General features: G+C 58.6%; 1 protein-coding gene across 16 annotated transcripts; it reads left to right on the top strand.

Moving 5' to 3' along the window:
• Positions 1 to 2,004: 2,004 nt before the first annotated feature.
• TPM2 (tropomyosin 2) lies at positions 2,005 to 12,846 on the top strand. 16 transcript variants are annotated; one of them, XM_015848401.3, is made up of 9 exons: positions 2,005 to 2,201; positions 2,887 to 3,012; positions 7,134 to 7,267; positions 8,134 to 8,251; positions 8,581 to 8,651; positions 9,305 to 9,380; positions 9,507 to 9,569; positions 9,793 to 9,862; positions 12,541 to 12,846. In XM_015848401.3, exons 1-9 carry the CDS (start codon positions 2,088 to 2,090, stop codon positions 12,621 to 12,623), a joined length of 855 nt encoding a protein of 284 aa, XP_015703887.2. In that variant the 5' UTR covers positions 2,005 to 2,087; the 3' UTR covers positions 12,624 to 12,846. The 16 variants fall into 16 exon arrangements, with proteins under 16 accessions (XP_015703887.2, XP_015703889.2, XP_015703895.2 ...); XM_015848403.3 differs by having other exon boundaries at positions 11,486 to 12,846; XM_015848409.3 differs by having other exon boundaries at positions 10,143 to 12,846.
• The last annotated feature ends 2,080 nt before the right edge of the window (positions 12,847 to 14,926 follow it).

Genomic DNA, 14,926 nt, shown 5'->3' with positions numbered 1-14,926 from the left:
GCTATTTTTGCATGCAGGTTCTAGCAGGCACAAGTGGTGTTTGGGATATGTCAATCACAAGGTGCCCAGCAGCCCCACCACGGCCCCAAATTTGGGGTGGGCAGAGGACCTGTAGCCTGGATCATTGGGGAACACTGGGACAGGGCAGAGGTGACAACCAAGGAAGTGCCATCCTCAGGAGTGCACTGGAGAAGAGTACCCATCACAGAATCCCTTTTCCTGCACTTTGGCTTTGAGGACGAAGCCATGGACAGGAGGGCCTGGATGCCACAGGGTGCCCCTGCGGGATGTGGCCATGAGGAAAATAGGAGTGTGGTGAGGGGGAACTGCATCCCTTGGGGGGCTTGCAGGAAGCTCCCCCAGCTGCTCACACTGTGCTCATCACCTCTGAGTCCATTGGGCTGCTCTGCGCTTAAGCATCTCCCACAGAGCCATCCATCCATCTTTGTCTTGCTCCTATAAAGCCATTTTTCTCCAGCTCTCACCTCCAACCACTCTCACTGTGCCCCTGTGCCAAAAGTTGGGTGCACGCCCCATTGCTGGATGTGGCTGCAAAGCGACAGGCTGGGAGCTCATACAGCCCCTAACCTCATCCATCCCATCCCACCCCATCCTCTCCAACCCCCCCATCCTCCAGCTCACCCTGCAGCTGGGAATGCACCAGAAGCATTTACGAGCGGTATTCAAGCATGGGGTATTTTTGGAGGAGCTGGGATCAGAAGGGTTTGCTTTTTTTTTTTTTTTTTTTTTTTTTGCCTGTGGAATACAGTTTATTTTGAGAAGAAAGAAGGAGCAAGGCAGCCTGCGTGCCCTGAGTCACCCAGCAATGCTGTCCCATTGAAGGTACCCTCCTGCTGGGGATGATGGCCCTGGGGTGGTTTAATCACGGGGCAGCGCTGGTGCTGTGATGCAGCAATGGGATGGGACGGGGGAGTCAGTGTTTGGCTCCCTCCAGTCCTGGAGGATTTTTCCGTTGTTTTGCTGCCAGGCCTTGCGCAGAGGACACTGGGGCGGTGTGGAGGAGGGTCCTGGGGCGGCTATGCCAAGAGGAGCCTGCATTGCACAGGGGGGTCTCACTGTGGTCACCTCCATAGAGCATCCCTGTGCCCACTGCTGGCCCTGGGAAAGGGGTGCCACATTGGGCTTAGAGCCATGGCCCCAATCTCCAGCTGTGCCAGGCTGGTGGGACTCCCATACTATGGTTATGGGGCTGCATTGGGGGCTGCAGTGCCAGAAGAGTGGTGTCCTGCTGGGGACACAGATACAAACAATGCAGGGGACCCTGAGGCACAGCAGTATCATGATGATCCTGGGTATCTCCCGTTCCTTTCAGAGCTGATGGAGTGCCCCAGAGAGCAGTGCTGGCCTATGGGGTGTCCCCAGGGTGTCACAGCTCGTGGGTGTCCAAGTGCCACTGCAGCACCAGCAGGACCCCAGGACTGCCGTGGGTGCCCCCAAGAGCAGTGCCAGCCCTGAGGGTCCCCCTTCCCCAGGGCACAGTGACAAGGTGTAGGTTGTCCCCCCGTTCAGGTTCGGAGCTGCGGACAGAGGTGAGTCACTGACACCGGCGAGCCAACGAGCCGTGTCCCCAGGTGACAATAACGGCTCAGGGATAAAAGCGGGGTGTCCCCAAGCCCAGTGTCTCCGGAATTGCCTCCAGGAGAGCCCTCCGTACAGTGTCCCCTCACCCAGACCTCTCGCGGCGTCCCCAGTGCGGTGTCACCCTGTCCGCAGCACCGCTCCACCACGGCACCCCCACGGCAGAGCCCCTGGTGTCCCCAGCACAGTGTCACCGCTACGCCCCTCTCCCGGTGCCCCTTCGGTGCCAGGTGCCGGGGCTGCCCGCCGGGTGCCGACCCCCCCGTCCCCCTCGGTGCCTCGGACGGCGGAGAAGTCTGTCCCTAAAAGGTGCTGGCGGGCGGCGGGGGAGGTCCCGGGGCGGCCCCCTCCCTCCCGGCGCGGCCCCTCCCCGGCTCTTAGGCGGCGCTGCGGGGCGGGGGGCGCAGTGCCGGTGCTGCTGCCGCCCCCGGTGCTCCGCTCCCCACCTCCTCCTCGCGCTCCACCGCCGCCGCCGCCCCACCGCCACCATGGAGGCCATCAAGAAGAAGATGCAGATGCTCAAACTGGACAAGGAGAACGCCATAGACCGTGCCGAGCAGGCGGAGGCTGATAAGAAGCAGGCGGAGGATCGCTGCAAGCAGGTGAGTGTCCCGTAGCCTTCCCCCAACAAAAGTTCCGGGAATCCCAGCCCCAGAGGGATCTGGTCCTGAGGGTCGAGCTTCTCTGGGTGTTCAATCTTGGTGGCCCCCAATATAGGGGTGTACAACCCTTGAGGACCTGTAGTTTAGAGATGTCCAGCCCTAGGGCCCTTGTTCTAGTGGGTGTCCAACGTGGGGACCCCCTATCTTAGGGGTGTCCAACCTTGGGGACCTTGTCCTGCTGGATGTCCTACCCCATGGACCCACAATTCAGGAGTTTCTAACCTCTGCGATATTCTGGGGGTGTCTTGCTGGATGTCCAGCCTTAGGGGTCTCCAATCTAGGGCCGCCCAACCATGGGGACCAGTGCCTGTTGTTTCCAACCTCAGTATCCCCAAACTCACTGTATCTTGCTGGGAGTCCCTATTGCCACCTCCCTACCCCTCCGCATGTGACACCCTGGGGGAAAACACACTCCCACCACAGCCACAAGGACAGGGACCTTCCTGGTGCCGCACAGCTGTGTCTCCAGGTCAGGATCTCTCCTTTCCCTATCCCTGGGGACATGGGGTTCCCCAAGGTCCTGGGGCCCCAGAATGGACTGTGGTCACCACAGAGTGAGGATGGTTTGGGTGGGTGGGTGCTCCAGGGTGACCAACCATTACACCCATGTTCTATTTTTCCCCAGCTTGAGGAGGAGCAGCAGGGCCTGCAGAAGAAGCTGAAGGGCACAGAAGATGAGGTGGAGAAATACTCTGAATCTGTCAAGGAGGCCCAGGAGAAGCTGGAACAGGCGGAGAAGAAAGCCACGGACGTACGTAGGCAACCCCTCCCCTGTGCAGGCACTGGACCCCAGCAGGGGAGGGGGGGTAGGGGGGGTGAGGGAAGAGGGGAACCTTATATGGTCAGCATTGGTGGGAAGGGTGTCAGACCCAATCTGGCTATGGGTGCCATGTGGGTGCCAGGATATCAGGGCATCACTATAGCCAGGATATACAGCACCCTATAGGGATGAGCATCCCCACTGTGCCCACATGCGCACATAGGGAAAACTTCGTAATAACTGCTAAAATGTGTTAGAAAGAAATGGGAAAAGAAACTGAGAAATAGGAAAAGCTCCTGCCCGCACTGAGCACTGTTTGGGAAGGATGCTCAGGGAGCATGGGGATGGCCCTTTAGGGGTCCAACGTGCCACCCTGTACCCTGGGAAGGGTAAGGCTGGGAAGAGTTTTATTTAGGACCATGACTGATGCTACTCCTGGGAAATGGATCCCGGTGGGGAGATGTTAGGAAGGTGTTGAAATTGGCTTGCGCCTGGCTGGGATGAAGGGCGGAACAGCTGTGCGTGGCGTGAGCTCGCTCAGGAGCTGGGTATAACAACCCGCAGTGCCACACGGGGTATTTGACACCCTATAAATAAATGCTCCTTTTGATAGCCAGTCCTTCTCTGATGAAAACCAACCCTGGAAATTGGAGGAGAAGATACAGGGGAGCTGTCTGGAGCACGGCCAGCAGGGGCATGGCCAGGCTTTTTAGGATTGAGAACAAAAATGCCATCCTGGCGGGTTTACGGAGCTAAATGGGGGAGATATGTCAAAAGTCCAAGGTGGCCGCCAAGGACAGGGGAGAGCAGATGAGGACAGACAACGGCAGTGAAGTCCTTGGAGGGGCCCGTAGCCCCCAGTGGGACCCCCAGCCTACAGTGGAACAGGGTCAGAGATGCAGGCAGAGCAGGCAGTGAGCCTCATTGGACGCCAATGGCCACAGTGCCAGGCTGCATCTTGTGGGGAGGGCTTAGAAATTTGTCCTGAGGAAGGTTCTGGCATTGGTTGCCAACCATTAGGGCTGCCCAGAGTTAGACACCAAGCTGTCAGAGCACTGGGAATTCTCTGGAAGGGCCTGTTTATCCTGTCCAGAGGGCGACTGTGCTGTGTGGAGTTCCGTGCTGCTCTGAGCAGGGATGGGGCGAGCTGGGTGCAGGCTCCAGGCACAGAGCTTGGGGATGGGCTGCTCCTGCAGCCACTGAATCTCAGTGTGCTGGCAGTGCTGAGCGTGGTCACTGCGACCCCATTCCCTCTTTGTCCCCACAAGGGACATCCAGTGGGTTCTTTGTGGTGGTCTGAGCAAGGTATGGCCCCCTGCAGCCCTGTATTGTCCCTGGCCACTGGCCTGTCCCAGCCAACTAACTGCGAGCAGGGGGATGCGCACATTCTGACGTTCCCAGGCCATGATCCCAGGCCACGATCCCACAGGCTTCACCCAAGTTCCCGCCCCGGCTCTCTCCCAAGCTGAGACTTTGCTCTTATTTGGCGATTCCCCGAGCCGGTGGGAGGGAACGGGCGCTGCTGGGAAGTGACTGCATCCCTGGGTGGGGCCAGAGCAGGAGGCACCCTGCTCCGGCCGATATGGGACCAGGGTGCCTGCCCCACAGCCTGCTCCCATTGCCTCTTCACTCTTGAGACTTCCCTTCTACCCTGCACCCTGTGAGCTGCTCCGCGCCCAAGCATGAGGCTGGGACTAGGGCCAAGCCCAAAGCCATGTGCTGCCACACCGCTGCCATCCGGTTTGGGACGCAGTGCTGTGGGAGCATGGCCAGATGCTGCCCCTCAAGGAAAGTCCCAGATACTGGGAAATGGCATCGCTGGAGGTGGGCATGAAGTGCAGCTGGGGCTGCCCGGCAGCTGACAGAGGTCCTTAAGGGGGGATTGAATGCCTCCACACCTTGTCCTTTGGATGGACCCAAGCATGTGCTGCGGCCGGGATGCAGAGCTAGACACATCTGTAACCTGGGGCATCGGCCCTGGGGTTCTTTGTGTGGCCTGGAGCTGTATTCAGGGGATGCCCAAGAGCATCCCCATCCTTCTCATTGCCTCACCTTAGGACAAAAGTCAGTGCCCCCCGTCCCTGCAGCAGATATGTGAGGATTCTGGGGAGCACCCCTGGATACACTCTACACAGAGGGGCTCACAGCCTCTGCAGCCCCTTTTCCTCCCAGGAAAATAAGCACTCCGAGCTCCTTCCCCTCTGCCCGCTGGGGCTGCGGGGGGCACTCTGTGCCCCGCTTTGGGGAGGCTGCATCCCTAATGCTGCGGGGGCACGCGACTTATCGGGGGTCGACGTGCGCGCAGCGTTGGGAGCGGATCGGTGTGCGGCAGGAGGAGGAGGAGGAGGAGGAGCAGGAAGGGATGGAGGCAGGGCGGGAGCGGCCGCCGCCTGAGCGCTTCCTGCCCGAGCCAGGCGGATCCCACAAAGGGCTAAACGGAGCGGCCTCGCTGCGCTCCTCGCCGGCCTCACGGCCATGGCCGGCATCAGCTCCATCGACGCCGTCAAGAAGAAGATCCAGAGCCTGCAGCAGGTGGCCGACGAGGCGGAGGAACGCGCCGAGCACCTGCAGCGGGAGGCCGATGCCGAGCGGCAGGCCCGGGAGCGGGTAAGGCTCCTGGGGGCACCCCGCGACCCCCAGACATGGGGCGGCTCCGCTCCTTAGGGCCGCGCACCGGGGAGCGAGGGGCACGGTCGGGCTGCGGGGCCGCGCGTCCCGGTGGGCTCCGGTGAGCCCCCCCCGAGGGTGCGGGGCGGGGGCTGCGGGGATGCTCGGCAGCAGCTCTCGGTTTGGGAACGGCCCCACATCGCTGCCGAGCTCCCCCACGCCCGAGAGGCTGATGGCAGGTTCGGGAGCGGCCGCAGAGCTCTCTGAGCTCCATCGTAGGGACAAACCATCCCTGAGCGCTGCCACAGGCCAGTATTTCCGCTCTGTGGCTTTTCCAGGCTGCGGGTCGTTCCCGGCTCGGCTTTGTGCTGTTGTTGTTGGGCGGTTTTTTGTCTCTCTCTTTCCGCTGCCCTCCCCCGGCTCCCGCATCCTCCTGCTATCGGGGCCGGCAGAGCTGGGCGCGGTACCCTCGCCGTTGTCGCGGGCAGAGGAAGCGGCCCCTTCCTGCAGCCGCAGATCGGGTTCCCCGCTCAGCAGCTCATGTTCCCGGCAGCTCTGACCCATTTCGGGGGGTCATTCCCCGGGAAAAAGCTCACTCAGGGGTGACGCCGAGCATCTGACGGGACCTGTGTTTCGGGCATCCCCTCTGGCTCTGCCTCACGTAGCGGCGGTGAAGCGGGACGCTCCCACCGCAGCCCATCCCTTTGCGTTTCGGTATTTTTTCTCTCCCAGCCGCGGAGTGGAGTCGGGAGCTGCTGAGGCAGCGTTTCCCGGCTGTGATGGAGCGGGGAAGCCTTAGTGAATGGAAAGAGAACGGGGCCAGGCGGCCGGGAGCTGGCGGGGGGCCAGGGCCACCGCTCCCGGCCGGCTCTGGCTGCCCGCCCCGTCGGCGCACGGGGAGCATGGGAACGCGGGGGGCCCCGCTCCCGCAAGCCCTGGCGGTGCGATGCTGGCTGTACTCCATGTGTCCGAGGGCGACTCGCTCCATCGCCCCGCGGCCGGGCTGTGCGAGTCGGCAGCACAGAGCAGGGGGACTCTGGGCGGCCCCAAGAGGGGGCTCGGCTCTATGGGGCCGGTTTGCACCACCGCCTCCGTAAACAGGAAATCCACAAGTGGCTCCCATCTTCTTTTCGGGAGCAGATCAGCACAGGGCATTCCTCCTCCTTTACTCACTGCTCTGCAAAACTCCAGTGCTGGCCTGAGGAAGGCACAGCCTTAAGGACCCGCTGAGCACACCTCTTCCATCTCCTGTGCTGGGAGGTTAAGGATTCAGTGTGGGGGCTGTGCACACATGCTAAGGAGCAGCTGGCATCATACACAGCGTTAGCTATGCAGGATCCCCATGTCATTATGGAGAGGTGATGGGGCGCATGCTGCAAAGCGTCAGAGCAGGTCAGAAGTGATTGCTGCATGGTGCAAAGGGGTGTCCCAGCTAAAATAACTCCTGACAGTGCTATATACATGTCTGTGTGTCATGTGGTGACCAAGAGGTTTCTGCTCCACAGGCTGAGGCTGAGGTGGCTTCTCTGAACCGCCGCATCCAGCTGGTGGAGGAGGAGCTGGACCGTGCCCAGGAGCGCCTGGCCACCGCCCTGCAGAAGCTGGAAGAGGCTGAGAAGGCGGCAGATGAGAGCGAGAGGTGTGATATGGGGGTGGGAAGGGGTTGGCAGACAACAGGGGGTGGCTTTGAGTTGCCCATACTAGCAGACAGCCCCTTGGCTTTGCAGCAGAGCTTGGGGACCCCTTGAGTTGACCCAATGGGGATTTGCATTGTTTTTTCTGTAAGGAGGGAGCACAACACAGCCCCCTTTGCTACAGGGATTCTTGGCACGCTTTGAAATTTCCAGGGGACCCATTAAGTCCTTAGCAATTTGATCTGATGCCCATACAAATTATTAAGCTGTGCCTGGAGCCAGCGGGTTCTCAGAACTGGTTTTGTGCCCCAGAGCTTCCTCCTCCACTTGAGGGTTGAGCAGTAGCCCAGGAGCTGACGTTGGCCTTTGGGAACGAAGCAGCAACATCTTGAAGAGGGCTGCAGAGCACGCGTGGGGCATTGCTCACTCTCTGGTTAAGTACCTGCTTTCAGCACACACATTTCCTGGGCAGAAGCCAGGCACGCGAGGGCAGACATGTCACTGCCTTCTGGGCAGTTGGCAATGAACAATTTGCAGCTGGCCATTTGCCTCCATTGGCAAAGACCAGTTGGACCTGCCTGGCTGAGAGACACGTCTGCTGGGTTGCCATGGGACATCTCTGCTGCTTCAGCTATGCATCCCCAGGGTACTGCTGATGTGACCCTACTGCACAGGGTGCCTGTGTCCCTGGGCAATATATTGTGTGTCTCTGGAGCGAGAGGATGGACAGATCAGAGTATAGTGGGCAGGCAGGAGTCTCTTAAACACCTCCAGGGATGGTGACTCCACCAACCTCCCTGGGCAGCCCAATCCTTTGCCACCCTCTCCATGAATAAACTCTTCCTAACCTTCTTGTTCTGGCTTTCCTCAGAGGCATGAAGGTCATTGAGAACAGGGCCATGAAGGATGAGGAGAAAATGGAACTCCAGGAAATGCAGCTGAAGGAAGCCAAGCACATAGCGGAAGAGGCTGACCGCAAATATGAGGAGGTGTGTGCCACCACCTGTGTCCCCCGATCCCTGGTGCCATCAGGAGCAGTGCAGCTCTGCCACCCTACTTCCTAGCCTGCGTCTGACACAGACTCATAGAATCATGAAGTTTGGAGTAAACCTCTAAGATCATCCAGTCCAACCCCAACCCATTCCCACCATGCCCGCAAACCCATGTCCCTCAGTAGCACATCTCTGTGGCTTTTGAACACCTCCAGGGATGGTGACTCCACCACCTCCCTGGGCAGCCTGTGCCAATGCATCACCACTCTGAGAAGGCATTTTTCCTAATATCCAACCTGACATGTTCCTTTGGATATCCCCAACAGGTGGCCCGCAAGCTGGTGGTTCTTGAGGGAGAGCTGGAGCGCTCGGAGGAGCGGGCAGAGGTGGCGGAGAGGTGAGCAGGGTTCCAGGCACACGAGGCTCCCATTTCACCTCTGCCCCATTCCCTTACCCATGGGAGCTGCGGACATGTCTGTGTCCACGTGGGGATGGGGAACTTCATTCCAGCCACCCAGCAGGTGGGAGGAGGGAGGAGGGATGTTGGTCCCTGGCACATCCTTGACCTGCTCTCTGCTGGCACCCTCCGTGGGTGCCCCTTTTCCACCCCAGCCGAGTGAGACAGCTGGAGGAGGAGCTGCGGACCATGGACCAGAGTCTCAAATCCCTCATTGCCTCAGAGGAAGAGGTACTGGGGCAGGGGCGTGGGGCAAGGTGCAGCAGCCCCCCTCTCTCTATAGCTGTCTCTTGAGCCACACCAGCCTCTTCTCTCTGCACTGCTGCCACAGCCCTCACTTTGCCTGTCTCTCCATGGGCAGTTCATGCTCTTCCATGCTCAGTCTCCTCCTCTGTAGAGGGATGCAGGAGTACAGCAGTGACATGCAAGGAAGTGATACGTGCCCAGTGACTCTGCTGCTCCTCCACTCTGAGTTTTCTCCTTGCTCAACTTGTTCTCTCTCCTTCTTTCCTCCTTCCCTGTGCTCCTTCTGCTCCTCCCTTCTCCCCTTCCTCACCCCCTCCCCTGCCTGGTGGCCCCTGCTTGGGATGTAGTAAATGTGGTGACCTAGAGGAGGAGCTGAAAATTGTCACCAACAACTTGAAGTCTCTGGAGGCCCAGGCTGACAAGGTATGACCTGGTAGGGCTGCTGGGGCTGGGCAGAGCTTGTAGGGTTGAGGGGAGCAGGGTCCTTCACCGGGGTGAAGAACTGAAGGTGTCTTCTGGGGCTAACGGTGCACCTCTCTGTCCCTGCAGTATTCCACCAAGGAGGACAAGTACGAGGAGGAAATCAAGCTTCTAGGGGAGAAACTGAAGGAGGTAAGGCTCTCAGATAGGGTCTCTATGGGTGTATGATGTTCTGCTCCCAGGACATGCACTGGCAGCAGTAAAATAACATCTCACTCCTCTGCCTTGGAGGCAAATTGAGATGCTCACCAGCCCAGGTGCAGCAGTTGGGGTGGTTTTGAGGTGCAGAGCATGTTTGAGGTGTGGACTTAGGGGCATTCCCATCACACTCACTGTCCTTCCTGTGCTCCTGCAGGCTGAGACCAGGGCGGAGTTTGCTGAGCGGTCTGTGGCAAAGCTGGAGAAAACCATTGATGACTTGGAAGGTAAAAAGTCCTCACTGCCCTGTGTCCCTCTTTCATGGGCAGGTGGGGATGGGGTCCTCATGCCAGGGGTGGGCACAGATGATGGGAGGGGGGAGGTTAGGATGCACTGTGTGTGCTGGTGTCCTAGATGGGAAATATGGCCTCATCCACACTGTCTGTGCCCAGTGCTGTACCTGCACGCTCCCACCACCCTTGCCTCCTGCTCACCGCCACTCTCTCTCTCTCTGCCACTCGCTCCCTCCCTGCTCCACCGCCTGCCCCTCACACCCCCCACCTGCAGATGAAGTGTATGCACAGAAGATGAAGTACAAAGCCATCAGTGAGGAGCTGGACAATGCGCTTAATGACATCACCTCCCTCTGAACCCCGCACTGGGCACCAGCACCGCACCCCCTGCCTGCCTTCCTCCCCCCAGCTTGGCCATTTTGCCTGCCCGGCACCCTCCCCATTTCTCCTGCCCTCTCTGTCCCTACTCTGTCTCCTTTCTGTCCTTCCTGGCCCACGGCTGCTGGTCAACAGGAGTCGGCCTGGGGTGTTCATAGCAGGTGCCAGCCCTGCCCACAAGCAGGGTCTCTTCCAACCCTCTTCTTTAAGATCTCTTCCAACCCAAGCCATGCTGTGATTCTATAATTCTGTGTTCCCACAAGATGAGGTGTAGGCGCTATGGGGTATTTAAGGGGAAGGGGTGCATCCCCAGGACCCCACACCCCACGGGGATGTGGGAGGATGGAGCTATGCCCAGGGGCTTTGTGCCCCACATTTCCCCCCAGCAGCACAAGCACTAGGGACTCCATATCCCTCCAGCACAGCCATCCTGGTGCTGCATGCCAGGGGGTACATGGGGTGGAGGGGGGTGGTCCTGGCCCCAGGCAGACACCCCCACCACCCACGCTCCCCTCCCTGCCTTGCCTCTGTCCTTTGCACATTGCTTTTCAGTTTGCATTTTGCATTTCATGACTTTTTCTTTTCTGTTCTGTCCCTCTGGGTTACTGAGTTGGTCTCAATAAAGCGTTTTCTCTCCTTGGTTTCTCCTTTGTTTTCTTCATGCTGCTCTGGTTCTCCACGCTCATCCTTCATATCCTGCTGTCTCATGCAGGTGCCGGCAGCCAGGGGTGATCTCAGGGACTCCAGCACAGCTGTGGCTGTGCTGCCATGTGCTTAGGGCTGTTCCCACCACCCCTGGCTCTCGGACACAGCTTTCCTCATTTTGTGCCACCTTCTGGATCTCCTCTGTGATGCCTTTAATCTAAATTCATAGGGCTAGACCTGGTCTGTCCATTCCCCATCTGCACTCCCAGATATCACAACATCCTCTCAGCACTGGCATCTGTCCTCCATCACCCTCCCTGGCCACAGGGGCTGTCCGTACCCTTCAGTGATGATTTCTGGCCCTAAGCATGTCCCCAGTCCTCCCTGAGCATTCCACCCTACCCCACAGCCCTGCCACGGAACTGATGGACCAGCAGCCCTACGACTGGCTGACTTTTCCTCCTGCTTTCCCTGCTGCCCCCCAGGTAGCCATGAGGTGCCCAGTGAAAGCTCTGATGGGCAGCACTGTCCCTTTTCTAACTCTCCTTTCTCTTTCTTTTCCCACTGCTGCACTGATGTCTCCGTTTTCTCTAGAGCGCTCCCGGCAGGAGGCTGAGAAAAACCGCGTTCTCACTAACGAGCTGCGGGTCATCCTTACAGAACTTAACAACTGAGCTGCCACAGCTCCTGCCCCAGCCCCTGGGATGCCCCTGGGATGCCCCCAGCCCCAGCTGTTTCCCACCCCATTTTGATTAGGCTGGTTAGGCTGGCTTGAGGTTGCAAGCCCTGCCCACTCCCCCATTTGAGTAACTGCCCTGCTTGGTGGTACAGGGAGGCCCTGTGGAGCAGATGGGATTTTCTTGGGGGAGGGATGAGAACTTTTGCCATGTCCCAGAATGTCCATGAGATGGTGGCTGTCCCCTGGCATCAGCCTGATCCCACTGGGGAGGGACACGGTGCCTTCTGTAGCTGCCTTCCTCTCCCTCCCCAGGCAGTCAGCTCTTTCCCATCCCTCTGGTCACCCCAAACTGAGCAGGGGGATGCCTTCACAGCAGAATGCCCTTGCAGCAGAGTGGGCAGAACTCTTGTCCCATCCCTGTCTCTCACAGAAAGAGGATACCATCTGCAAGCGAGCTCTGAAGGAGGCTGCCCCAGCAGTGAGCTCATCCCTGCAGCCTCGTTAGCTCTGCTCCTTCTCTGCTGTCTTCTCCGCCCGCCTTCCTGGGCTGCTGTCTCACTCCTCTTCTTCACAGAGCACATGGCTCGTGCAGCAGGCGCTGGCTCTCCTCTTTTGCAGCCAAGGGTTTGTGCACGTGTCTATTGTAGCTGGTGGTGATGGCAGGTTGGGGAGATGGGGATGTGACGATGACTGGCTGGAGCAGTACCTGCCAGCAGTCCTCATGCCACAGAGGGGCTGTCCATGGGCAACAGGGCACTGTGGGAGGAGGGAGAAGACAAAGAGCAGGGACCACCTGTCCCTGGGGGTCCCAGAGGGTCTGGGCACATCCCTGCTGGCACCTCACTGAGATGTCTGTCTGTGTGCGTGTGTCTGTGCTTGGCATGGTGTGCGTGGGTCCGGCTGTGCCTGGTTATGCTTGTTCTGTGTGTGTGCATCTTGCTGTGTGGTTGGGTGTCCCTTGTGTTCACAGAGAGTCTGGCCAGTGCCAAAGAGGAGAATGTGGGGATACACCAGGTCCTGGACCAGACCTTGCTAGAGCTGAACAACCTCTGAGCTGCCTGGGGATCCCTTATCCCCCTTCCCTACCCTACACGTGCACCCCACTGGCACGCTCAGGACGTCACCAGCTGAAACTGCATATTGGCCAAATACACACATCCATTGAGAAGGGAAACCCTGCAGCCTTACACCATGGCTCGGGGGCGTCTTGTCTGTGCACAGCCTGAAAGGCTTTGTCCTGTCTTCATGTCCAAATATTAAAGCAATTTAACAAGAAGGATGGGTGTGCGTGGTCCTTGCGAGTGGGAATGGGCACTGGGACCTCTGCAAGGGCCTCGTGGTGTGGAAGGAGCAGTGGTTTGGGTGGGAATGATAGCAGTTCCTTGGAACACACAGGAAACCTCAGTCTCAAGGGCAACCCAAACTTAGCATCTCCTCAAGCACACAGTGACAGAGATATGTCACCAGCCGGTCCCCTTCTGCTGCCAGTACATTATCTGCCTGGCACCTGGAGAAGCCACAGGACTTCTCCATTGACTCTGCTTCATGGCCCATGCAAACAGTGCCACATGGGCACATGTACAGTTGCATGACTACACACGTACACACACGACTACCTTCTGGTGCCTTACCCAGCTCCATAGTTAGCCGTACCACTCACATTTTCTACCACCAGATGCTGAACGCTTGCCTAAGGTACAGCAAAATATAAACTAGCAAGTATTAATACCGCAGGCAACCAGCTCCCAGCGTGCTCAGGAACTGTTTCCTCCCACTCTGTTGTAATCTCTCCAACACAAAGAGAAGAGCAGCAGGATGTATCTCATCGCTGTCACCAAAAGGGGGTGGGCTCCCTGGGGATGCCCAAAGCCATCATCCAGTCCCGCCCTCTGCTTTGAGCCCCCCTGTGGTTTGCATGGAGCCTAGCTGTCCCAGGCTGCTCGGCGGATATCCCTTTGACAGCATAGCCTTATGTGGCCAGGAAGCATAATTCACGCTAACCCCTTGCTGAGCTGAGCCATCAACCCAGTGAGCAACAGGGAAAACTTTCCTTCCCACTTTCCTTTATTTGCTGCACCTCCTGGCTCAGGAAAGTAAGGTGGAGATATCAGCTCTTTCCTGCCCAGGTGCTGCTGGACTCCTGCCCTCCTCCTGTTCCCCAAATCGTATTTGCAACTCTGAACTGCATTTGGCAATGTAGCAAAAGGCTTCCATCACACAGGGGCTCTCCATTCCCTGCCTTGAGTCTTGCTCCCGACTGGGTTGTGGCACCCCAGGATGTGCTGGAAGAGAAGGACATTGCTCTCCTGGCAAAGCCTGTCCTGTGTAAGGGCTGGAGTTTCTCTTTGGGTCTGCCTTGCTTCCTCACTGTGCTGAATTGGCATTTGGTAAAAGCACCTTACTGAAATGGATTTGTCTTTCTGTAAAAGAACAAGTCAAGACCACAGCCTTTCTTTCCCTGTGAGCAGCACCTTGTCCTGCAAACAAGCCTGCCCAGACTTCCTATCAGGGTGCGTCCCCAGCACTCAGTCTCTGGGCGTCCCTTCCTGCTGGGACAAAGAGCCCTTTCACACCCAGTGATTTTCCCCATTCCAGCCTCCTGGATTGGGTTGGTCCATTTAACCATTTACATCCCTATGCCAGATCCTTCTCCTTCACCTCTAAATTCTTAGTTTCTGCAAGGCCCTGGAGGTTGCTCCCAGAGTAATGCTCTGGGATTTATATTGGATTTATAGTGGCTGCCCCATCGATGGAGGGATCAGGATGGGGGCTCTGAGCATCTGATGGAGCTGTGGGTGTCTCTGCTCATTGCAGGGCAGTTGTCCCAGCTGACCTTTAAGATCCCTTCCAATTCACACAACCCTGCATCTATCCCTAAGCCCTGCTCTGGGCCTGCTCACACAGCTCTGCATCCCTCCGTGGCTGTGAGGCCCCAGACCTGGATGCAATCCTGCAGATGGGGCCTCACACCAGGAAAACAGAGCAGAGCAGAGGGAAACAGGCACCTCCCTCTCCCTGCTGCCGCAGCCCGGGATGCTGCTGCCCTTCTGGCCCACAAGAACTCACTGTCGGTTCCTGTTTAACCCCACACCCCACGGCTGCCCCCCTGCTCTCCGCCCAGCCCGTGGAGCCACGTGCTTTTGCTCTGGACCATCCCTACAACCCCACCCCGCCATGACGGCATCCTCCCTTTCTGAGAACCCACGCCCCCTCCCAGACCACGCCCACAGCACAGACCCTCCCATTCATAAACTCCGCCCCCAACGAGGCCCCGCCCCACACAGACCACGCCCCCATTGATGACCACGCCCTCCATTCATGACCACGCCCACCCCCGTTGATGACCACGCCCCCAT

The sequence above is a fragment of the Coturnix japonica genome, chromosome Z (genome assembly GCF_054131305.1).
Source record: "Coturnix japonica strain WE chromosome Z, WE-NBRP24, whole genome shotgun sequence".
In the NCBI taxonomy this organism is placed as follows: Eukaryota; Metazoa; Chordata; class Aves; order Galliformes; family Phasianidae; genus Coturnix; species Coturnix japonica.
The sequence above is the reverse complement of the archived record's forward strand: the minus strand, read 5'-3'. Positions and strand labels throughout refer to the sequence as shown.

What these genes read in the sequence shown, in the direction of transcription:
- TPM2 (XM_032441345.2), top strand. Translation starts at nt 2,088, where the DNA reads ATGGAGGCCATCAAGAAGAAGATGCAGATGCTCAAACTGGACAAGGAG. An exon ending in CGGAGAAGAAAGCCACGGAC is followed by an intron (nt 3,013 to 7,133) that starts GTACGTAGGCAA and finishes TCTGCTCCACAG; the next exon opens with GCTGAGGCTGAGGTGGCTTC. An exon ending in TGGAGGCCCAGGCTGACAAG is followed by an intron (nt 9,381 to 9,506) that starts GTATGACCTGGT and finishes CTGTCCCTGCAG; the next exon opens with TATTCCACCAAGGAGGACAA.